The sequence below is a fragment of the Triticum aestivum genome, chromosome 6B (assembly GCF_018294505.1).
Source record: "Triticum aestivum cultivar Chinese Spring chromosome 6B, IWGSC CS RefSeq v2.1, whole genome shotgun sequence".
Classification (NCBI taxonomy): domain Eukaryota; kingdom Viridiplantae; phylum Streptophyta; class Magnoliopsida; order Poales; family Poaceae; genus Triticum; species Triticum aestivum.
This window is the reverse complement of record NC_057810.1, coordinates 18,284,075-18,308,228: the sequence shown is the minus strand read 5'-3', so window position 1 is coordinate 18,308,228 and position 24,154 is coordinate 18,284,075. Positions and strand designations below refer to the sequence as shown.

The window sequence follows — 24,154 nt, the reverse complement described above, 5'->3', positions numbered from 1 at the left end:
CTTTACAAAACACAAACAAAAAAAGAGCCCCTAATGATCAATGCGACAGTGGATTTAAAATGACAATAGATTTTACGTGCCTACGTAATATGGGGCATGTAATTTGTGTATATGAGTCGCTCCAGCCCAGCCCATTGTCAGATGTTAGAGACACTGATGGGTGGGGTCACTTGGTCAGCATGAGTGAGAAAGAGAACTCTGAATCTTGCACAACAGGATGCAAGGTAATGGGGCTCCTCCTCCGCACAAAAGACCAAGCATGGCTGCTATGTCTCCCTGTTTCAGAATGTGCATAACCACCCCTTGTCGGCTCGACGTGAGGAGACGTGGCAGTGGAATACCCAATATAAATCGTGAGGTAGCATCTTTGCCGAACCCTTTTAAGAACTTCACTTGAATATAATTCTGCAAACCCAGAAAAGGAACCACACATTTGATGATCAGCGTAAGCTTCCAGTCAGATTGTCAGAAGCAAATGCTATGGCCAAGCCAGAAATAACTGTTATCGTGCACTGCTTAGTATGGCCAAGTTATCTCCTACAAGGCGTCAGATGTATGGATGATGTTGTACATAGCAACTTCTTGTTCTGTGTGTCCTCTGCTAATTAAATAATCTTTCTTGGGCTCCATGATCAAATAATTGCCTTCTTGGGCATTAGATATCACTGAACAAATTATTGTTCTGTAATAACTGCTCCTCTTGTTTTCCTTGATTCTAATTTCCTAGGTTTTTTTTTTGAAAAATCACCCGGGGGGGGGGGGGAGCTCCCCACCTGAATATATTTCTCAAGTTTGTAACCCATCGTCAGACTGATTACAAAGAGGAATTACATGAGCACGTGTAGTCGTGATAAGAGGTAGGAACGCCAGGAAGAGGTGGCCTGTTTGTGCACTGGTTTCTTCATCTGGTGTGTCCAGAGCATTAGGTCATCGACGATTCGCCTGAGAGTGATAATACTGTGATGATTTTGTTGCTTGAAGGTCATAGTGTTTCTGGAGTCCCAAATCTTCCATAGGATGATGAGGAGGACGGAGTGCCAGATGACCGCATCTACCTGAGTAGGTAGATGGCAGTCCCAGAGTCTATCAATGCAACTCGAAGGAGAGAGGCCGATCCTTTGCCAAATACGTTGTGCAAGCGGACATTCCAGGAATATGTGGGCGCTGGTTTCACCATCATGTCTGCAGCGCGGGCATAGAGAGTCGGTGACGATATGCTTGCGCAGAAGGTTGCATTTTGAGTTGAGTCGATCTCGAAACAGGAGCCATGCAAAGATCTTCACGCGATTTGGAACGCATGAAGACCAGATGGCCACGGCATGCACGTCGTCATCATCGTCGTTGGAGCCCATGATCAGCGCGTATGCCGCCCTCGTGGAGAAGCGCAGGCCACCATTTAGGTAGCGCTCATCCGGTCCTGTCGTCAACCGAAAATCCTGCATGAGAGACAACAAAGAGCACAACTCGGTAGCAGCATCAGATGTTAGGCGATTCCGTAGGATTGTTTCCAAACCATGATTCAGGACAGCAGCCACATGAGCTAGTGGGATAGTGGTGTGTGAGTATAGGCAGGGGAATAAAGTAGCAAGTGGCTGGCTATGTTGTTGGAAATATGCCCTAGAGGCAATAATAAATATGTTATTATTATATTTCTTTGTTCATGATAATAGTCTTTTATTCATGCTATAACTGTATTATCCGGAAATCGTAATACACGTGTGAATACATAGACAACACCATGTCCCTAGTAAGCCTCTAGTTGACTAGCTCGTTGATCAATAGATGGTTACGGTTTCCTGACCATGGACATTGGATGTCATTGATAACGGGATCACATCATTAGGAGAATGATGTGATGGACAAGACCCAATCCTAAGCCTAGCATAGAGATCGTGTAGTTCGTATGCTGAAGCTTTTCTAATGTCAAGTATCTTTTCCTTAGACCATGAGATTGTGCAACTCCCGGATACCGTAGGAATGCTTTGGGTGTATCAAACGTCACAACGTAACTGGGTGGCTATAAAGGTGCATTACAGGTATCTCCGAAAGTGTCTGTTGGGTTGGCACGAATCGAGACTGGGATTTGTCACTCCGTGTAAACGGAGAGGTATCTCTGGGCCCACTCGGTAGGACATCATCATAATGTGCACAATGTGACCAAGGGGTTGATCACGGGATGATGTGTTACGGAACGAGTAAAGAGACTTGCCGGTAACGAGATTGAACAAGGTATCGGTATACCGACGATCGAATCTCGGGCAAGTACAATACCGCTAGACAAAGGGAATTGTATACGGGATCGATTGAGTCCTTGACATCGTGGTTCATCCGATGAGATCATCGTGGAACATGTGGGAGCCAACATGGGTATCCAGATCCCGCTGTTGGTTATTGACCGGAGAACATCTCGGTCATGTCTGCATGTCTCCCGAACCCGTAGGGTCTACACACTTAAGGTTCAATGACGCTAGGGTTATAAAGGAAGCTTGTATGTGGTTACCGAATGTTGTTCAGAGTCCCGGATGAGATCCCGGACGTCACGAGGAGTTCCGGAATGCTCCGGAGGTAAAGATTTATATATATGAAGTCCTGTTTCGGCCATCGGGACAAGTTTCGGGGTCATCGGTATTATACCGGGACCACCGGAAGGGTCCCGGGGGTCCACCGGGTGGGGCCACCTATCCCGGAGGGTCCCATGGGCTGAAGTGGGAAGGGATCCAGCCCAAAGTGGGCTGGGGCGCCACTTCCCTCATGGCCCATGCGCCTAGGGTGAAGGGGGAACCCTAAGGAAGAGTCCTAGGAGGGGAAGGAACCTCCTAGGTGCCTTGGGGGGGAGGGAATCCTCCCTTGGCCACCGCCCCTTTCCCATCTAGGGCTGCCGCACCCCCTAGGGTGGGAACCCTAGAGGGGGAGCACCCTCCTCCCTCTCCCCTATATATAGTGAGGCCTAGGGCTGCCCATAACACGTGATTCGATCTCTGCCTGTTGGTGCAGCCCTCCCTCTCTTTCTCCTCATATCTCGCGGTGCTTGGCGAAGCCCTGCAGTATTTCCACGCTCCTCCATCACCACCACGCCGTTGTGCTGCTGCTGGATGGAGTCTTCCTCAACCTCTCCCTCTCTCCTTGCTGGATCAAGGCATGGGAGACGTCACCGGGCTGTACGTGTGTTAAACGCGGAGGTGCCGTCCTTTCGGTACTTGATCATCGGTGATTTGAATCACGATGAGTACGACTCCATCAACCCCGTTCACTTGAACGCTTCCGCTTAGCGATCTACAAGGGTATGTAGATGCACTCTCCTTCCCCTCGTTGCTAGTCTCTCCATAGATAGATCTTGGTGACACGTAGGAAAATTTTGAATTTCTGCTACGTTCCCCAACAGTGGCATCATGAGCTAGGTCTATTGCGTAGATTCTTTGCACGAGTAGAACACAAAGTAGTTGTGGGCGTTGATTTTGTTCAATAAGCTTACCGTTACTAGTCCAATCTTGTTTCGACGGTATTGTGGGATGAAGCGGCCCGGACCGACCTTACACGTACTCTTACGTGAGACCGGTTCCACCGACAAACATGCACTAGTTGCATAAGGTGGCTGGCGGGTGTCTGTCTCTCCTACTTTAGTCGGAATAGATTTGATGAAAAGGGTCCTTATGAAGGGTAAATAGCAATTGGTATATCACGTTGTGGTCTTTGCGTAGGTAAGAAACGTTCTTGCTAGTAACCCATAGCAGTCACGTAAAACATGCAAACAACAATTAGAGGACGTCTAACTTGTTTTTGCAGGGTATGCTATGTGATGTGATATGGCCAAAAGGATGTGATGAATGATATATGTGATGTATGAGATTGATCATGTTCTTGTAATAGGATTCACGACTTGCATGTCGATTAGTATGACAACCGGCAGGAGCCATAGGAGTTGTCTTAAATTTATTGTATGACCTGCGTGTCATTGAACAACGCCATGTAATTACTTTACTTTATTGCTAAACGGTAGCCATAGTAGTAGAAGTAATAGTTGGCGAGACAACTTCATGAAGACACGATGATGGAGATCATGATGATGGAGATCATGGTGTCATGCCGGTGACGATGATGATCATGGAGCCCCGAAGATGGAGATCAAATGGAGCTATATGATATTGGCCATATCATGTCACTACTATATAATTGCATGTGATGTTTATTATGTTTATGCATCTTGTTTACTTAGAACGACGGTAGTAAATAAGATGATCCCTTACAACAATTTCAAGAAGTGTTCTCCCCTAACTGTGCACCGTTGCTACAGTTCGTCGTTTCGAAGCACCACGTGATGATCGGGTGTGATAGATCCTTACGTTCACATACAACGGGTGTAAGACAGATTTACACATGCAATACACTTAGGGTTAACTTGACGAGCCTAGCATGTACAGACATGGCCTCGGAACACGGAGACCGAAAGGTCGAGCATGAGTCGTATAGTAGATACGATCAACATGAAGATGTTCACCGATGATGACTAGTCCGTCTCACGTGATGATCGGACACGGCCTAGTTGACTCGGATCATGTAATCACTTAGATGACCAGAGGGATGTCTATCTGAGTGGGAGTTCATAAGATGAACTTAATTATCCTGAACATAGTCAAAAGATCTTTGCAAATTATGTCGTAAGCTCGCGCTTTAGTTCCACTGTTTAGATATGTTCCTAGAGAAAATATAGTTGAAAGTTGATAGTTGCAATTATGCGGACAGTAGAAAGCTTATGTCCTTAATGCACTGCTCAGTGTGCTGAACCCCAAACGTTGTTTGTGGATGTTGCGAACATCGGACATACACGTTTTGATAACTACGTGATAGTTCAGTTAAATGGTTTAGAGTTGAGGCACCAAAGACGTTTTCGAAACATCGCGGAACATATGAGATGTTTCAAGGGCTGAAATTGGGATTTCAGGCTCGTGCCCACGTCAAGAGGTATGAGACCTCCGACGATTTTCTTAGCCTGCAAACTAAGGGAGAAAAGCTCAATCGTTGAGCTTGTGCTCAGATTGTCTGAGTGCAACAATCACTTGAATCGAGCGGGAGTTGATCTTCCAGATTAGATAGTGATGTTTCTCCAAAGTCATTACCACCAAGCTGCTAGAGCTTTGTGATGAACTATAACAAATCAGGGATAGATATGATGATCCTTGAGATATTCGTGATGTTTGACACCGCGAAAGTAGAAATCAAGAAGGAGCATAAATTGTTGATGGTTGGTGAAACCACTAGTTTCAAGAAGGGCAAGGGCAAGAAGGGATACTTCATGAAACGGCAAATCAGATGCTGCTCTAGTGAAGAAACCCAAGGTTGAACCCAAACCCGAGACTAAGTGCTTCTGTAATAAGGGAACAGCCACTGGAGCAGCATTACCCTAGATACTTGGTAGATGAGAAGGCTGGCAAGGTCGATAGAAGTATATAGGATATACATTGTGTTGATGTGTACTTTACTAGTACTCCTAGTAGCACCAGGGTATTAGATACCGGTTCGGTTGCTAAGTGTTAGTAACTCGAAATAAAAGCTACGGAATAAACGGAGACTAGCTAAAGGTGAGCTGACGATATGTGTTGGAAGTGTTTCCAATGTTGATATGATCAAGCATCGCACGCACCCTCTACCATCGAGACTGGTGTTAAACCTAAATAATTGTTATTTGGTGTTTGCGTTGAGCATAGACATGATTGGATTATGTCTATCGCAATACGGTTATTCATTTAAAGAGAATAATGGTTACTCTATTTATTTGAATAATACCTTCAATGGTCTTGCACCTAAAGGAATGGTTTATTGAATCTCGATCGTAGTGATACACATTTTCATGCCAAAAGATATAAGATAGTAATGATAGTACCACTTACTTGTGGCACTGCCATGTAAGTCATAATGGTATAAAACGCATGAAGAAGCTCCATGTTGATGGATCTTTGGACTCACTCGTTTTTGAAAAGTTTGAGACATGCGAACCATGTCTATTGGTGTATATGCATGAAGAAACTCCATGCAAATGGACCGTTTGAACTCACTTGATTTTGAATCACTTGAGACATGCAAATCATACCACATGGGCAAGATGACTGAAAGCCTCGTTTTCAGTAAGATGGAACAAGATAGCAACTTGTTGGAAGTAACACATTTTGATGTCTGCAGTCCAATGAGTGCTGAGGCATGCAGTGAATATCGTTATGTTCTTACTTCACAGATGATTCGAGTAGATGTTGAGTATATTTACTTGATGAAACACAAGTCTGAATTATTGAATGGTTCAAGTAATTTCAGAGTGAAGTTTAAGATCTTCGTGACAAGAGGATAGAATATCTATGATATGATCATAGAGATGAATATCTGAGTTACGAGTTTTGGCACACAATTAAGACATTGTGAAAATTGTTTTGCAATTAATACCGCCTGGAACACCATAGTGTGATGGTGTGTCCGAACATCATAGTTGCACCCTATTGGGTATGGTGCGTACCATGATGTCTCTTATCAAATTACCACTATTGTTCATGGGTGAGGCATTAGAGACAACCACATTCATTTTAAATAGGACACCACGTAATTCCGATGAGATGACACCATATGAACTATGGTTTAGGGAAACCTAAGCTGTCATTTCTTAAAAGTTTGGGGCTGCGACGCTTATGTGGAAAAGTTTCAGGCTGATAAGCTCGAACCCAAAGCGGATAAAATGCATCTTCATAGGACACCCGAAACAGTTGGGTATACCTCCTAATTCAGATCCAAAAGCAATATGGATTATTTCTTGAATCGGGTCCTTTCACGAGGAAAAGTTTCTCTTGAAAGAATTGAGTGGTAGGATGGTGGAGACTTGATGAGGTTATTGAACCGTCACTACAACTAGTGTATAGCAGGGCAGAAAGAGTTGTTCCTGTGGCACCTACACCAATTGAAGTGGAAGCTTATGATATTGATCATGAGACTTCAGATCAAGTCATTCCCAAACCTCGTGGGATGACAAGGATGCGTACTACTTCAGAGTGGTACGTAATCCTGTCTTAGAAGTCATGTTGCTAGACAACAATGAACCTACGAGCTATGGAGAAGCGATGGTGGGCCCAAATTCCGACAAATGGTTAAGAAACCATGAAATCTGAGATAGGATCCATGTATCAGAACAAAGCATGGACTTTGGTGGACTTGCCCAATGATCGGCAAGCCATTAAGATAAATGGATCTTTAAGAAGAAGACGGACGTGGACGGTAACGTCACCGTCTATGAAGCTCGACTTGTGGCGAAGAGTTTTTTCACAAGTTCAAGGAGTTGACTACGATGAGATTTTCTCATCCGTAGAGATGCCTAAGTCCGTCGGATTCATGTTAGCATTAGCTGCATTTATGAAATCTGGCAGATGGATGTCAAAACGAGTTTCCTTACCAGTTTTCGTAAGGAAAGGTTGTATGTAATACAATCAAAAAGGTTTTGTCGATCCTAAGGATGCTAAAAGGAATGCTAGCTCTAGCGATCCTTCCATGGACTGGAGTAAGCATCTCGGAGTTGGAATGTGCACTTTGATAAGATGATCAAAGATTTTGGGTTTATACAAAGTTTATGAGAAACTTGTATTTCCAAAGAAGTGAGTGGGAGCACTATAGAATTTCTGATGAGTATATGTTGTTGACATATTGATGATCAGAAATGATTTTCTAGAAAGCATATAGGGTTATTTGAAAGGTGTTTTTTAAAAGAAAACCTGGATTAAGCTACTTGAACATTGAGCATCAAGATCTATAAGGATAGATCAAAATGCTTAATAATACTTTCAAATGAGCACATACCTTGACATGATCTTGAAGGTGTTCAAGATGGATCAGTCAAAGAAGAAGTTCTTGCCTGAGTTGTAAAGGTACGAAGTTAAGACTTAAAGCTCGACCTCGGCAGAAAAGAGAGAAAGGACGAAGGTCGTCCCCTATGCTTTAGACGTAGGCTCTACAGTATGCTATGCTGTGTACCGCACCTGATATGTGCCTTGCCGCTTGTCTGGCAAGAGGGTACAAAAGGTGATCAAGAATGGATCACAGACAGCGGTCAAAGTTATCCTTAGTAACTAGTGGACTAAGGAATTTTCTCGATTATGGAGGTGGTAAAAGAGTTCGTCGTAAAGGTTACGTCGATGCAAGCTTTAACACCTATCCGAATGACTCTGAGTAGCAAACCAGATACGTATAGTGGAGCAACCATTTGGAGTAGCTCCAAGTGGAGTGTGGAAGCAGCATTTACAATATGACCTAGAGATTTGTAAAGCACACACGGATCTGAAAGGTTCAGACCCGATTGACTATAACCTCTCTCACAAGCATAACATGATCAAACCCAGAACTCTTGGGTGTTAGTCACATGGGGATGTGACCTTGAGTGTTAATCACATATCGATGTGAACTGGATTATTGACTCTAGTGCAAGTGGGAGACTGTTGGAAATATGCCCTAGAGGCAATAATAAATATGTTATTATTATATTTCTTTGTTCATGATAATAGTCTTTTATTCATGCTATAACTGTATTATCCGGAAATCGTAATACACGTGTGAATACATAGACAACACCATGTCCCTAGTAAGCCTCTAGTTGACTAGCTCGTTGATCAATAGATGGTTACGGTTTCCTGACCATGGACATTGGATGTCATTGATAACGGGATCACATCATTAGGAGAATGATGTGATGGACAAGACCCAATCCTAAGCCTAGCATAGAGATCGTGTAGTTCGTATGCTGAAGCTTTTCTAATGTCAAGTATCTTTACCTTAGACCATGAGATTGTGCAACTCCCGGATACCGTAGGAATGCTTTGGGTGTATCAAACGTCACAACGTAACTGGGTGGCTATAAAGGTGCATTACAGGTATCTCCAAAAGTGTCTGTTGGGTTGGCACGAATCGAGACTGGGATTTGTCACTCCGTGTAAATGGAGAGGTATCTCTGGGCCCACTCGGTAGGACATCATCATAATGTGCACAATGTGACCAAGGGGTTGATCACGGTATGATGTGTTACCGAACGAGTAAAGAGACTTGCCGGTAACGAGATTGAAAGGTATCGGTATACCGACGATCGAATCTCGGGCAAGTACAATACCGCTAGACAAAGGGAATTGTATACGGGATCGATTGAGTCCTTGACATCGTGGTTCATCCGATGAGATCATCGTGGAACATGTGGGAGCCTACATGGGTATCCAGATCCCGCTGTTGGTTATTGACCGGAGAACATCTCGGTCATGTCTGCATGTCTCCCGAACCCGTAGGGTCTACACACTTAAGGTTCGATGACGCTAGGGTTATAAAGGAAGCTTGTATGTGGTTACCGAATGTTGTTCGGAGTCCCGGATGAGATCCCGGACGTCACGAGGAGTTCCGGAATGGTCCGGAGGTAAAGATTTATATATAGGAAGTCCTGTTTCGGCCATCGGGACAAGTTTCGGGGTCATCGGTATTATACCGGGACCACCGGAAGGGTCCCGGGGGTCCACCGGGTGGGGCCACCTATCCCGGAGGGTCCCATGGGCTGAAGTGGGAAGGGATCCAGCCCAAAGTGGGCTGGGGCGCCACTTCCCTCATGGCCCATGCGCCTAGGGTGAAGGGGGAACCCTAAGGAAGAGTCCTAGGAGGGGAAGGCACCTCCTAGGTGCCTTGGGGGGGAGGGAATCCTCCCTTGGCCGCCGCCCCTTTCCCATCTAGGGCTGCCGCACCCCCTAGGGTGGGAACCCTAGAGGGGGCGCACCCTCCTCCCTCTCCCCTATATATAGTGAGGCCTAGGGCTGCCCATAACACGTGATTCGATCTCTGCCTGTTGGTGCAGCCCTCCCTCTCTTTCTCCTCATATCTCGCGGTGCTTGGCGAAGCCCTGCAGTATTGCCACGCTCCTCCATCACAACCACACCGTTGTGCTGCTGCTGGATGGAGTCTTCCTCAACCTCTCCCTCTCTCCTTGCTGGATCAAGGCATGGGAGACGTCACCGGGCTGTACGTGTGTTAAACGCGGAGGTGTCGTCCTTTCGGTACTTGATCATCGGTGATTTGAATCACGATGAGTACGACTCCATCAACCCCGTTCACTTGAACGCTTCCGCTTAGCGATCTACAAGGGTATGTAGATGCACTCTCCTTCCCCTCGTTGCTAGTCTCTCCATAGATAGATCTTGGTGACACATAGGAAAATTTTGAATTTCTGCTACGTTCCCCAACAGTGGCATCATGAGCTAGGTCTATTGCGTAGATTCTTTGCACGAGTAGAACACAAAGTAGTTGTGGGCGTTGATTTTGTTCAATAAGCTTATCGTTACTAGTCCAATCTTGTTTCGACGGTATTGTGGGATGAAGCGGCCCGGACCAACCTTACACGTACTCTTACGTGAGACCGGTTCCACCGACAAACATGCACTAGTTGCATAAGGTGGCTGGCGGGTGTCTGTCTCTCCTACTTTAGTCGGAACATATTTGATGAAAAGGGTCCTTATGAAGGGTAAATAGCAATTGGTATATCACGTTGTGGTCTTTGCGTAGGTAAGAAACGTTCTTGCTAGTAACCCATAGCAGCCACGTAAAACATGCAAACAACAATTAGAGGACGTCTAACTTGTTTTTGCAGGGTATGCTATGTGATGTGATATGGCCAAAAGGATGTGATGAATGATAGATCTTGGTGACACGTAGGAAAATTTTGAATTTCTGCTATGTTCCCCAACATGTGTAACCAAGTATCTAGCCAGAAGTAGGTGTTAGTGCCTGAATTTGCAAGTACAAATGAGATGGCATGGAGTGTTGGCAGCTGTTGATTTATTGTTCTGCAAATGAAGGATTGGCTATTTTGTGGAGCAATGAGGGCATTTGGGTGTTGCAAAGCGGTCCATTCTAGCCACGGTGTTGTGTCTGGTAAGAGAGATTTTATAGCAAATATCATAAGTAAGCATTTGTTCTGCTTGTGGAGATTTTTTAGCCCTAGACCACCACAATTCTTTGGTTTACACACATTTTTCCAGGCAACTAAGCATTGAGCACCAGTGCATGTTTCTTCCGCGGCCCAAAAAAAAGCTCGTCGAATAGAGTCTAGGGTTTTAAGCACACTTTTGGGGATGGGGAAGACTGACATGAAGTAGACAAGAAGGGAGTCGAGGACCGCCGATAATAGGATGAGCCTATCTCCTTTGGAAAGGATTTTTGCGCGCCAACCTGTTAGAAATTTACGGCAGCGTTCGATGATCGGTAAGAAGGCATTTGTAGGCAGTCGCGTAGGTGTTAGGGGGAGGCCTAGGTAGATCTGCGGAAATTTTGAGGTTGGGCATTGCAAGGTGGAGGCAATGGAGTCTGCCATGGAAGAGCTAACATGCATGGGTACGTAAGTCGTTTTTGTGAAGTTGATAGTAAGGCAAGTGGCCATAGCGAAATCCTGAAGGATGTTTTTTAACTGTTGAGCAGCGCCACTGGATGCCTTGGCGATGATGAGGGTGTCATCAGCGTATTGTAAAATGGTGCGCGGGAGATGCGCGAACAGGGGGTGACTGAGATGAGCTAGGTCACAGTCTTGTTGGATCATTTGTTGTAGGAGATCAGCAACGATGATGAAGAGGTAGGGCGAGACAGGGTCACCCTGCCTGAGCCCATTTTTGCAATTTATCCAGCTTCCGGGGATCCCATTCAGCATGACAGCAGTTTTCCCAGTTGCTAGGAGGTTATGAACCCATGCTGAGAATTTTGGCGGGAAGCCACGACAACGTAAAATGGAGGCGAGAGAGTCCCAAGAGAGGGAGTCGAAGGCTTTGCTAAAGTCCAATTTGATGACCATGGTTGGGGCTTTTCTGGAATGGCAGGCACTTATGAGATCAGCCGCGAAGATAAAATTTTCAGCTATGCTACGCCCTGGAATCAAACCAGTTTGGTTCCCATGGACAAGCAGTGGTATTATCGGTTTTAGTCTATTGGTAAGCACCTTTGCAACGGCTTTGATGGGACAATTTTGTAGGGAGATCGGGCGGTAGGCGTCAGGAGTGTTTGCCTTATCTTTTTTTGGTAGAAGAATGAGGTGGGCTCTGTTGAGGCTTTCAGTTTGAGCGTTGAGGTTTTGGAAGTCCGTCGTGAAGGAGTGGATGTGAGCCTTTACCAAGTTCCAATATTTTCTGTAAAAAAAGCGGGCCGAAGCCATCCGGTCCTGGGCTAGCCAGCGGGTTCATTTGGAGGAAAGCATTTTTAATTTCATCTAGTGTGAAGGTGGCGTCGAGCGTGGTAAGTTGCGGTAATGTATGTGTGTAGTATTTCTTGGGATCGAAGGACCAGGAGGTGCGTGGGGCTGACCCGATAATTGCTGTGAAATGGTCTTTGAGGATGGTCGCTTTTTGAGCATGAGAGTGGTATTCAGATCCATCAGTTAGAAGAGAAGTTATAGTATTCTTGCGAAGACGCTGAGATGCGGCAGCGTGAAAATATTGTGTGTTTTTCTCTCCGTCAATTGCAGCTCGTACCTTTCCTCTTTGTTTCCAGAAGGCAATCTTTTCAGCAATAGCTGAGTGCGGGGCTTGTGAGACAACTAGGCGTAGCATTTTTCGGCGTTGGATAGAGTTCGAGCCTCTTCCTTTAGATCGATGAGATTAATGATTTCTTTTGCAGCCGTCTCGTGAAGGTGTGCAGGCGATCGCTTGGAGGCCCAGGTTTTTAGGTCATACCTTGTTCTTTTTAGGGTTTTCGCAAGGGCAGTGGCGGATGTTAATCGTTGGGTTGATCGTTGGTTTGGGGCCCAACATTTTTGTATTATTTGCTGACAAGCAGTGGAGAGAGTCCATGCGGATTCGAATCTAAAGTGGCGTGGTTTTGGGACAGTTGTTTGAATATTTATCATTAGTGGAACGTGATCTGAAGTAATTCGTGGCAAAGAAGACAGAGTTGTATTGGGGAAGACATTATTCCAAGCCAGATTGATGAAAGCTCGGTCTAGTCGTTCGAGTGTTGGAGAAGCTCGTTTGTTGGACCAAGTAAAGCGTCTGTCTGGTAGGGGTAGTTCGATTAGTGCTAGGGTGTTGATCGTGGAGTTGAAGGCGTCTGCATCCCGTTGGCGAAAGTTGCGTTTATTATTTTCGTAGGAGAAACGAATGAGGTTGAAATCTCCGACAATTAGCCATGGGGTGTGGTCGTCCTCTTTAATTAGATTGAGCTCATTGAGGAATGCATGTTTAAGGTTACGATTTGAGGGGGCATAGATGTTTGTCATGACAAATGGGAGGGGGTGAGCGAGTGACGTGAGTTTAATGGATGTTGCATACGTATGATGGGAGTAGGAAATTAGGGAGAAGTAATTTTTATTAAAGGCGGAGATCGTTCCGCCGGCCGAACCGTTCGCGGGTAGGAAAATTCTTTGGTCGAGAGAACGTGGTAGGAAGGAGTTGAATTTTCGGTCATTGATGTCATTTAACTTAGATTCTTGTAAGAGTGCACAATGAGGGTTGATACTGATTAGTTCAGAGAGGATATCAGCGCATTTTGTTTCCTCGCCTAAGCCTCTTACATTCCAAGAGCAAAGAGAGAGAGTTGCACTACTCATGGAGAAACAGACTGGCATCTAGACATAGTAGGGTACAGGTAGCCACGGGGTACATTTGGGATACTAGCAGATAAGTGAAGCAAAACAGGTGATTGCTCCGTACACACGCGTGGTGGAATAGATAGACCCTGGATGTAGGGCCGCGGTATGGACGGCTGGTCACCGTCGGGACGCCGTGTAGGCATGCATGGTTGATTGGGAGCATCATGGCACAACGTCGGGAGCACCATCATCCGTGAGATCGGCACGTGCAATGGAGTCCGCGGCGGCGTCATCAGCCCCGCAAAGCCTGGCGATATCCGCCAGTGCTGCGGCAGGTGCTGGCGGAGCGTCGGGGATGTCGAGCTTAGCATCGCGAATGGCGTCTTTGAGCGCCTTAGCAACATCTGTGGCAGTGAGACGCTTTGCCTTGGCGCGGACGGCCTTTGTGGTCATGTCTGTGAAGACTCGCGGCTTCTTGGCAGCAAGGCGAGAGCTGCGGCGCAAGCTCATGGACTTGTCCGCCGAGCGCTTGGCGCTGCATCGCAGCTTGCGCAGCACGGATTCATGGAGGTGAGAGTCTGCATTTTTTGTTGCAGGGGTGAGCGTGATTAGGCTTTGCTCATTTTTGTATATAGGGGTGGGAGTAAGACACTGCAGTTCAGAGGCCATATGATTGTCAGAAAGCTATGTGATGGCATCTTGCCTATCACGAAAGCTATATGATTGCAGAGGAAAGCTATATGATGGCATCTTGCCTATCACGAAGGCTGATTACTGCATTTTCTTGTTTCCACCGGTTGACGACTTCATGTTATTTGCGTACGAGGATGTAAGGCTCCTGCATCTGCCTTGTCAGAAATTCGGGAGTCGGTAAATTCAGTTTTGAATTGATTTGGATGTGGACCTTTATATTTCTATCAAGAATAAGGGATTCACAAAAGTAAAGAAGTGCTCCTAACTAGTGCACAGGAAGCTGCAACAAAATCTAACGGATGAAATGGTTGACTCCAGCTCACAGAATGGAAGGGAAAACCCTATACGCCGCTCATTGCGTCAAAATGCCGACGCAACGCACTGGTGAAGCACCGCATCGCTAGCAATGGGCCAGCCCATTATACAAAATCTAGCCAGCTGGTTTTGATCCTGTTTCTTCTTGGGTTTTTTGGTTTTTGGTTTTCCTTTTTCTTTTTTCCGCTTTTCTGTTTCCTTTTCTTCTTTCTATTTTTTTTCTTTTTGTTTGTTTTTTCGTTTATTTTTTCCTTTTTCAAGTTTATTTTTTAAAGATCATTTTCGAAAATTGTTCGAAATTTTCCAAAAATGTTCCTATTTTTAAAAAGTTCAAAATTTCAAAAAATGTTTGTGTTTTAAAAAATTGTTCCAAAATTCAACAAATTTCGCATTTTAAAAAAAATGTTTGGGAATTTCCCAAAATGTTCTTGTTTTACAAAAAATGTTTGAATGTTTTCTTTTCAAAATTTTGACAATTTTCAAAAAATGTTCCTGTTTTAATAAATTGTTCACAAATTATTGTTCATGTTTTCATTTTCTCGGGACTCAAAATCAATTTCAACAAAAGTGAGTTATTCTGCTTTGGGAGAGCCAAAGAGGAACATGATGCTTACAGACAACTGCTTGGTTGTGAAATGGTGTCCCTACCGTTCAGCTACTTAGGGATTCCAATTCATCACCGCAAATTATCGAATAAGGAGTGGAAGTGTACTCAAGATCGATTTGAAAAACGACTAAGTTGCTGGAAAGGAAAGCTTATGTCTTATGGAGGTCGGCTTGTGTTTACTAACTCGGTTCTCTCTAGCTTGCCGATGTTCCTTCTATCATTCTTTGAAGTACCGGTAGGGGTACGGAAAAATTAGATTTCTATCGATCTTGTTTTTTCTGGCAATCTGATGAGGTTAAGAAGAAATACAGATTTGCCAGATTGAATATCATTTGCAGGCCCAAAGACCAAGGTGGGTTAGGGATCGAGAACTTAGAAGTTAAAAATAAGTGTCTCCTAAGCAAATGGTTATTTAGCTTATATGTTGAGACTGAGGGAACATGGGTACAAATTGTGCGTAATAAGTACCTACATTCCAAGACTTTGGCCCAGGTTAACGCTTGACCTAATGATTCACCAGTTTGGAAGGGGTTAATGAGGATGAAAGAAACCTTTTTTCATAGGATGAAATTTTATTATTAGCAATGGTAACATGACTAGATTCTAGGAAGATGCATGGCCAGGTTAGACGCCCTTAGCCATCGAATATCCCACTGTAAAATATTCTACAATGCAAGGAAGCCTATGTGGCTACAGTATTACAGTCGGTCCCCCTTAATATCCAATTCAGGAGGTCTTTGGTGGAAGAACGGTGGAACTCTTGGTTGCATTTGATCCGCAGGTTGATGGATGTTCAACATTCGGACCAATCAGATACCATTCATTGGGAACAGCCTAGGAACGGTAGTTTCATGGTGAAATTTATGTACTTGGACCTAATTGATTCTGGGCCAATTCCGCAGTCTCTCCACATCTGAAAGATTAAAGTACAGCTTAGAATTAAAATATTCATGTGGTTTGTGCACAAAGGAGTAATATTAAGTAAGGATAACTTGGTAAAGCGAAGATTGGTCGATAGTTCCCGATGTTGTTTTTGTGACCATAATGAAACGATTCAACACCTCTTTTTACACTGTACGTTAGCCAAACTTTTCTTGCATACTCTTCATATAGCCGTCAATAATCCTCCTATTAGCACCAACGCGTTATTTGAGATGTGGCTACATGGAGTGGCTCTAAATATTGTGGGGCATATTTGGATAGGGATATGTGCACTATTTTAGGCTATATGAAATTGCAGAAATGATATCATCTTTGGGAAAAAAATTAACCACTTTCTACATGTTATCTACAGAACCACTGCTTGGATCCGTATGTGATCGTTACTCACTCATGCGGACTCCGAGAAACTTTTGGTTACTAGGTGCAACCGGTGGAAGATAGTAGCACGGATTATCTTCAACATATTTGGATGACGAGCTAATAATAGGCTAGGTGGTTAGTCATCGTAGCCTATATTTTTCGCCTGTTGTGGCATCTTTTTTTACTTTTTATTATTTCTAGGCTATTTTTGTGAGCCAGATCTGAGACCTTGTTTTCGTACTTTGTTTTAATAAATTGGCTGCATGCATCACTCTCATATAGAGGCCGGGATACCTTCCTTAAAAAATATCTCTTGCTTCTATGTTTCTTGCAACAACATTATTTTGTATACAAGTTGATGCACGGCCACGACGAGATGCGCGGCCGGCAACCTTTTCTTCACAACCTCCTTGGTCTATAAAATGCAACATGCCCATCAGGGCCGGCCGGCAGGCCATTATTTTTATTTTATATTTTATTTATACCAGACTGCAACTGCGCCGGCCTCATGTGACCCAATGTAAACTATAAGCCTATGGTCATACTAACTTTTCGAAGCGATCAAGTCTTGCCGATATATTATATCCGATGATGGTAAACTCTGCATCAATTTGGACATTTTGAGACATTCTATAACAGGAATAAGAGTTTGATGACCAAGTAAGCTAGTACTACTATATATGGAACAGGCAAATGCTACTTTTGGAAACCAAACCAAGAGCGCATGCAAGTGGGACACAGACCGCAATGAGCTTGCTATGGTCGTAACTTGTTGTCGTCCTTTTGATCATTGTTGTGAGCGCCGCCGGTGATGAGGCTGCGTTGCTTGCTTTCAAAGCGCAGCTCAGCCATAGCGGCTCGCTGGCCTCCTGGAACAGCGGCATCGGCTTCTTCAGCTGGGGAGGCGCGACGTGCCGTCACCGGAGGCCGGCCATCAGGAACCTCACGTTCCCGCGGACGCTCAATTTGAGCTCCAGCGGTAAAAAAAAAAAGGCAACCCACGTGTTGACTCCTCTCTCCGACCTGCACTTTTCACACCCGGCTTCTGCGCGTGAAACAAAGGCCGAGGTAAAACTCAGAGTCAAAGATCAAACGGCCTAGAAAAGAATCTACCGAGATCGGACGGCGAGGAACGGCGCGTCGCTGAGGAGCTCTGGATGGCCGAGTGTTGTAGCATCCTTCAAGGTTAAAATAGAATAATTAAATTAATTGGTTAACAACCGCCAATCTAATTGCACGGGTGGGCTTTGGTATAAATAAAAGTTTGTTTCATGAAAGTAGGAAGTTAGGAGGCGCAAAAAGACTACCTCCGGGCCGGCAGGCGTCGGCGACGCACCGAGGAACCCATCAAGCTTCATCCAGTGACGACCCCGCAAAAATAAAAATAATCAGTGACGACCCCGCAAAAATAAAAATAATCAGTGACGATCGACCTAATGATTTCTTTGACTCGGTGCGATGGCAGGCGACGTACATATGTGTTGGGATGGCAAACTCGGTCCCATCGTACGTGCGTGGCCGGCAAAACCTGCTCTTCACCTCCGTTTATCAAGTGCAACATGCCCATCAGGGCCGGCCTTTCATCAGGGACTTGTATGACCCAATATATGTAAGCTTAACTATCTCTACTCCTAATGGAACAATTGGTGAATAGTCTGTCGGTTATTTTTCGTTGGTTTTATTTCGTCCCACCACTTTTCCTGGGTTTTTTTCGTCCCGTCCCCCACCCCACCGGTTCAGTTTCTAATCTCTACTCCTAAGGGAGACGCCGCCGCCGCCGCCTCTCCCACCGTCGAGATCCGAGACGATCCGCCCCCGCCGAGGACCGAGTGGAGCGGCCGCCTCCACGTTGCCGCCGCCGGCGTTGGCCAGGCTCCCCACCGATGGGCGCACCACGTCGCCGCTCCTCGAGGCAGTTCCCTTCGCTGCTCTAGAACCTGCTCTTCACCTCCGTTTATCAAGTGCAACATGCCCATCAGGGCCGGCCTTTCATCAGGGACTTGTATGACCCAATATATGTAAAGGTTAATTATAAGACATCGGAGACTGGAAGATTACACGGACTTACGGTCATACTACCAACTTTTTCAAAACCATAAGTCTTTGCTCAACAGCCTTTGCTTTGCTGACAGATGGTACAAAAGGTAGAGATTTTGAGAGCTGTGCTGACGGACAGAAATATTATTACCACAGCACTTGCAACACCCACATGACCAACTAAGCTAAGCTAGCATATATATGGAACACGCAAATGCTTCTTCCAAACCAAACCAAGAGCACATGCAAAGAGGGACACAAAAATAGAGGTGATCGCATCGCCATGAGCTTGCTATGCTCACTTGTTGCCGTCCTGTTGATCGTCCTTGTGAACGCCGGCGATGAGGCCGCATTGCTTGCTTTCAAAGCGCACCTCAGCCATGGCGGCTCGCTGCCCTCCTGGAACAGCAGCACCGGCTTCTGCAGCTGGAAAGGCGTGACATGCAACCACCGGAGGCCTGCGCGGGTGGTGGAACTAAGATTGAGCGGCGCCGGGCTCACCGGAGCGCTCTCCCCGGCAATCGGGAACCTCACGTTCCTGCGGATGCTCGACCTGGGTGTCAACTCGCTATACGGGGACATTCCAGCAAGCCTCGGCCGCCTCCGTCGCCTGCGCTGGCTCTACTTGAGCAAAAACTCCTTCTCCGGCACATTGCCAGCAAACCTGAGCTCCTGCATCAGCATGACTGAAATGAGACTGGACAACAAGACGCTTGGCGGGCACATCCCGGCTGAGCTTGGCGAGAAGCTCACGTACCTCACAGTGCTCACGCTGAGAAACAACGGCTTCACAGGCTCCATCCCGGCATCACTGGACAATCTTTCCCATCTACAGGTCCTCGAACTCACTTATAACCATTTCACTGGTTCAATCCCGCATGGGCTCGGAACCATCCAGAGCATGCGATATTTCACTCTCTTCGGAAACAATCTTGTGAGCTCAATCCCACCAGGGCTCGGAAGTTCCCAGAGCATGCGATATTTCAATCTCGCCGAAAACAACCTCCACGGTATGCTCCCACCTTCTCTTTACAACTGGTCATCATTGGAAGTATTTGATGTCGGGTCGAATATGTTGTCCGGAAGCATTCCGGATGATATCGGAAGCAAGCTCCCCAAGTTGGAAAGGCTTGGCTTGGGTTTCAATCACTTCACAGGAACCATCCCTTCCTCAATATCCAACATATCTTCCCTCATATCACTTGACCTCACACAGAACAAATTTAGTGGGTATATGCCTCCCACATTGGGGAGGCTCGGAGCTCTCCAATATTTGGAGTTGGGTGACAATGAAATCGAAGCGAATGACAACAAGGGGTGGGAATTTATAACATCCTTGGCAAATTGCAGCCAACTGCAGCAATTGGCACTATATAAAAATTCCTTTGGAGGACAACTACCGGGTTCAATTGTGAACCTCTCAACGACTCTCCAGCGGTTAAACTTACATGACAATAGGGTCTCTGGGAGTATACCTGCGGACATCGGCAACTTGGTTGGTTTGGAATTACTTGTGATAGCAAATACTCCGATATCCGGAGTGATTCCTGAGAGCATCGGTAAGCTAGTAAAATTGATCGAGCTAGCCTTGCATAATAATAGCTTGTCTGGCCTCATACCATCATCGCTAGGGAACCTTTCGCAGTTGAGTATCCTTTCTGCATTCCATGGCAACTTGGAGGGGCCAATTCCGGCAAGCCTCGGGGAGTTGAAAAAACTTGTTGTACTCGATCTGTCAATGAACTACAAACTTAATGGTTCAATACCTAGAGAGATTTTTAAATTGCCTAGCCTTTCTAGGTACTTGGACTTGTCATATAATTCCCTTTCGGGACCCCTTCCTAATGAAGTTGGTAGTTTGTCAAATCTTAACCGACTTGCTCTATCAGGAAACCGGTTGTCTGGCAAGATACCTGACAGCATTCAAAATTGCATAGTATTGGAATCTCTAAGATTATACAACAATTCATTTGAGGGAAGCATACCTCAGTCAGTGACAAATATAAAGGGGCTCCGTATACTGGTCCTAACCATGAATAAGTTCTCTGGTAATATTCCTGAGGCCCTTGGTAGCACTAAAAACCTAGAGGGATTGTACCTAGCACACAATGACTTGTCTGGGTCAATCCCATTAGTTCTACAGAATTTGACATCATTGTCTGAACTGGATATATCCTTCAATAATTTGCAAGGTGAGGTGCCAAATGAAGGTGTTTTCAGAAACATCACTTACTTAGCAGTTAATGGGAATGCCAATTTGTGTGGTGGTATACCTCAACTTCATTTGGCTCCATGCTACATAAGAAAGAACAAAAAAAAGATACCAAAGTCTCTTGTAATCTCTCTAGTGACAGCTGGAGCAATCTTGTTTTCACTTTTAGTTATTCTTCTTGTTTGGATACTTTGCAAGAAGCTCAAACCAAGCCAGAAGATATTAGCACAAAATTCAATTGATGATGACCATTACAAGAGAATCCCCTATCATGCATTATTGAGAGGAACTAACAATTTTTCAGAAGCCAACTTGCTTGGAAGAGGAAGTTATGGTGTGGTTTATAAGTGTATTTTGGATAATGAAGAAAGAACATTGGCCGTCAAGGTGTTTAATCTCAATCACTCTAGGTATTCCAAGAGTTTTCAGGTCGAGTGTGAGGCCATGAGAAGGATACGACACCGTTGTCTAATTAAGATCATTACGTCTTGTTCAAGAATCAACCAACAAGGTCAAGATTTCAAGGCATTAATTTTTGAGTTCATGCCCAATGGTAGCTTGGATGGTTGGCTTCATCCAAAATCACAAGAGCCCACTATAAACAACACGCTCAGCCTTGCCCAGAGACTTGATATTGCTGTCGATATTATGGATGCGGTAGAATATCTGCACAACTACTGTCAATCATTGGTAATCCATTGTGACCTTAAGCCAAGCAACATTCTTCTTGATGAAGACATGAGCGCACGAGTTGGAGACTTTGGCATATCAAGGATCCTTCAAGAAAATACGAGTGAGGGGATGCAAACTTCATATAGCTCAACTGGAATCAGAGGTTCCATAGGCTATGTTGCTCCAGGTGACTAGGACTCTTCTAATTTTATATTTTACTTTTCACTCCAATATGGCATGCTAACCACAATTTTTTTCATAATTGCAGAGTACGGAGAAGGATCTGCCGTCTCAACACCCGGTGATATCTATAGTCTTGGCATATTGCTGCTTGAGATGTTTACCGGAAGGAGCCCAACGGAAGGCATGTTCAGAGATTCATTGGACCTGCATAAGTTTGCTGAGGATGCTCTTCCAGATAGAACCTTGGAGATAGCTGACCCAACAATCTGGCTACACAACGGACAACAGGATAACACTACAAGTATTAGAATCCAGGAGTGCTTGCTTTCAGTCTTGAGGCTTGGCATATCCTGCTCAAAGGCACGAGCTCAAGACCGAGCACCGACAAGAGATGCAGCGTCAGAGATGCATGCAATCAGAGATGCATACCTTCTATTTGCTGGTAAGCGTATAGGGGAGCATGGAGGGCCTCGGCTTGAGACATTTGAGCTAGAATGATATGAGCCTGCAACAATAGATGTGTGTATGCATGTCACTTTAGTTTGTGTTTGTTTGTCATTGGGCCCATTTTATTTGCAACGATGAGGTCTCTATTTTATATGTAGTTTTTTGGGAGATTTCTTATTGTTTGAATCGGGTTTTTGCCGGTGTCACATCCCTACTCTGGTATGCACCTAGTGTTAGCATCTTGTTTGCATCATGTTTAAATTCAATAAAACTTGAATTGGGAATGATCAAACCCTAGCACCAAATGGAATTCAAATAGGTGCAACAAAAATATTTTCAATGCACCCACAATGCATTAAAAATGTTCATGATTATGGCGCAAGGTGGAAACCTAAACCAGAATGGTGCACATTTACCTAGGACATTTCTGGTATTTGAGTTAACCCATAATGCATTTGAAATGGGGCTAATTTATAGCTCCGATAATTCTGAAAAATTGTGAGGGGCTCTGGAATAGTCCATCTAGTCCCTACAAAAATTATCAAAAGGAAGAAAAATGGTTTAATATTTTTACTAAATCAAAACTTACAGCAGAAAAGAAAAACAGAAAAAGAATAAAAGGGAAAACTCACCTGGCAGCCCACTACCTGGCCCAGCCTAGCAGCCTCCTCCCTATCATCTTCCTCCCCTGCCAGGAGGACGAAGGTGCGTGGCCACCTCCTACCTACCTGCCTCACTTGGAGGCCTCTAAGAGCGCTGGGGTTTTTGTTTTTATTAAGGGGGGGAGGGTTGGGGTTTTGGAGGGGTTTTGGAAGGTTAATTTAGGGGTTTGATCATATTGTGTTAGCTAGCTAGTAGAGAAAAGTGACCTCTCTTTATCCGTGCTTGGTCGACCCTAGCTTCTATACATATAGAGAGAACTCGACACGCTAGGTAGTAAGCAAATGAAGGAACCATTAATTACACAAGATCCACATGAACATATACAGAGAGAAGTGACCTCTCTTTCTCCGAGAGATTGGTCGAACAACAAGTTTTCGTATATCGATCCAAGCGCGGAGGCCGGCGTTTGGAGGCCGGCACGCCATGGCTGGGTGAGGCGCGCAGGTAGGTGGTGTGCGGGGCGACGTAGCGCGCGGGCCGGCCGCGGCACGTCGCGGCGGTGTGGGTTGGCTGCTTCAAGCGCGGCACACATCGTATTGAGGTGTTCGGGCCGGGTCAAATCTGGCTGGTCGGGAATGAGGGAGTCGACTGGAGCTTGGCAGGGGGCGTGGTGGAGCGGCTGGTCTGGCAAGGACCGGCAATGGTACAACGGTTGGGTTGGAGCTTCTACGAGCCAGTCAACTATCTTCCCCTGCATAAAAGCGGGTCATTAAGGAGGTAAGTGCAGACATTTTCCGTGGTTTTTAATGGCCGAGCTATCGAGCCAGCCATTCATCCTGGATGTTGTGCTTGAAGGCGACAATGACCTCGGTGTCCGGGCAATCTACCATCCAGTTCTTACGTTGTGTCACGACCTCATCGATTATGATTGATAGAAAACATAGGCACATCGATCCCCATGTGCAGTTGATCTCATCAATCATGCACATAGCCGATTTCATAAAAGACAACAGATCTCATCTGTCGCCTCCACAGCGGCTCCATCAACTATGGCGCCCAAGAAGAAACCCGGTGCTACAGCTCACCCGTCCACCTCAAAGGCTCCGCCGCCTGCGACCGCCAATGTCGCAGGAAATGAGGGGGCGCATGAAGACATGGACGTCATGGGAGGCATGGTTGACGCAGGAGGCGTTGACACCACCATCTCCGCAGCTGATGCTCGATGAAGTACGAGCATACTTGAAAGAATAAGCATTGAAATTCCTTCCAGATGAATGAGCATAGTGATTGTATGTAAGTATGCATATACTCATTTTGTCGAACTCTTTTTGCTTGCATGGTTATTCGAGCAGTAATAGGCAAAGCATCAACAGTTTTCTTAGGCACTCAAATAGCTTTTTTTGGGGGGGAGGGGGGTATTTCTACTGTAGAAGCGCATCCACTATCCATTATCCATTTAGTACACCCGGAGACATAGCCCTGTAGAAGAATTGGGCTTTCTTAACCACCCACATCTTTGTAGGTG

The 24,154-nt window shown here is 45.4% G+C and overlaps 1 protein-coding gene across 1 annotated transcript; it reads left to right on the top strand.

The window, feature by feature from the left end:
• The first annotated feature begins 18,795 nt into the window (after nucleotides 1-18,795).
• Nucleotides 18,796-22,894, top strand: LOC123138636 (putative receptor-like protein kinase At3g47110). Its single transcript, XM_044558583.1, has 5 exons — nucleotides 18,796-21,583; nucleotides 21,665-22,021; nucleotides 22,185-22,245; nucleotides 22,683-22,731; nucleotides 22,874-22,894. Exons 1-5 carry the CDS (start codon nucleotides 18,796-18,798, stop codon nucleotides 22,892-22,894), a joined length of 3,276 nt encoding a protein of 1,091 aa, XP_044414518.1.
• Nucleotides 22,895-24,154: the final 1,260 nt, after the last annotated feature.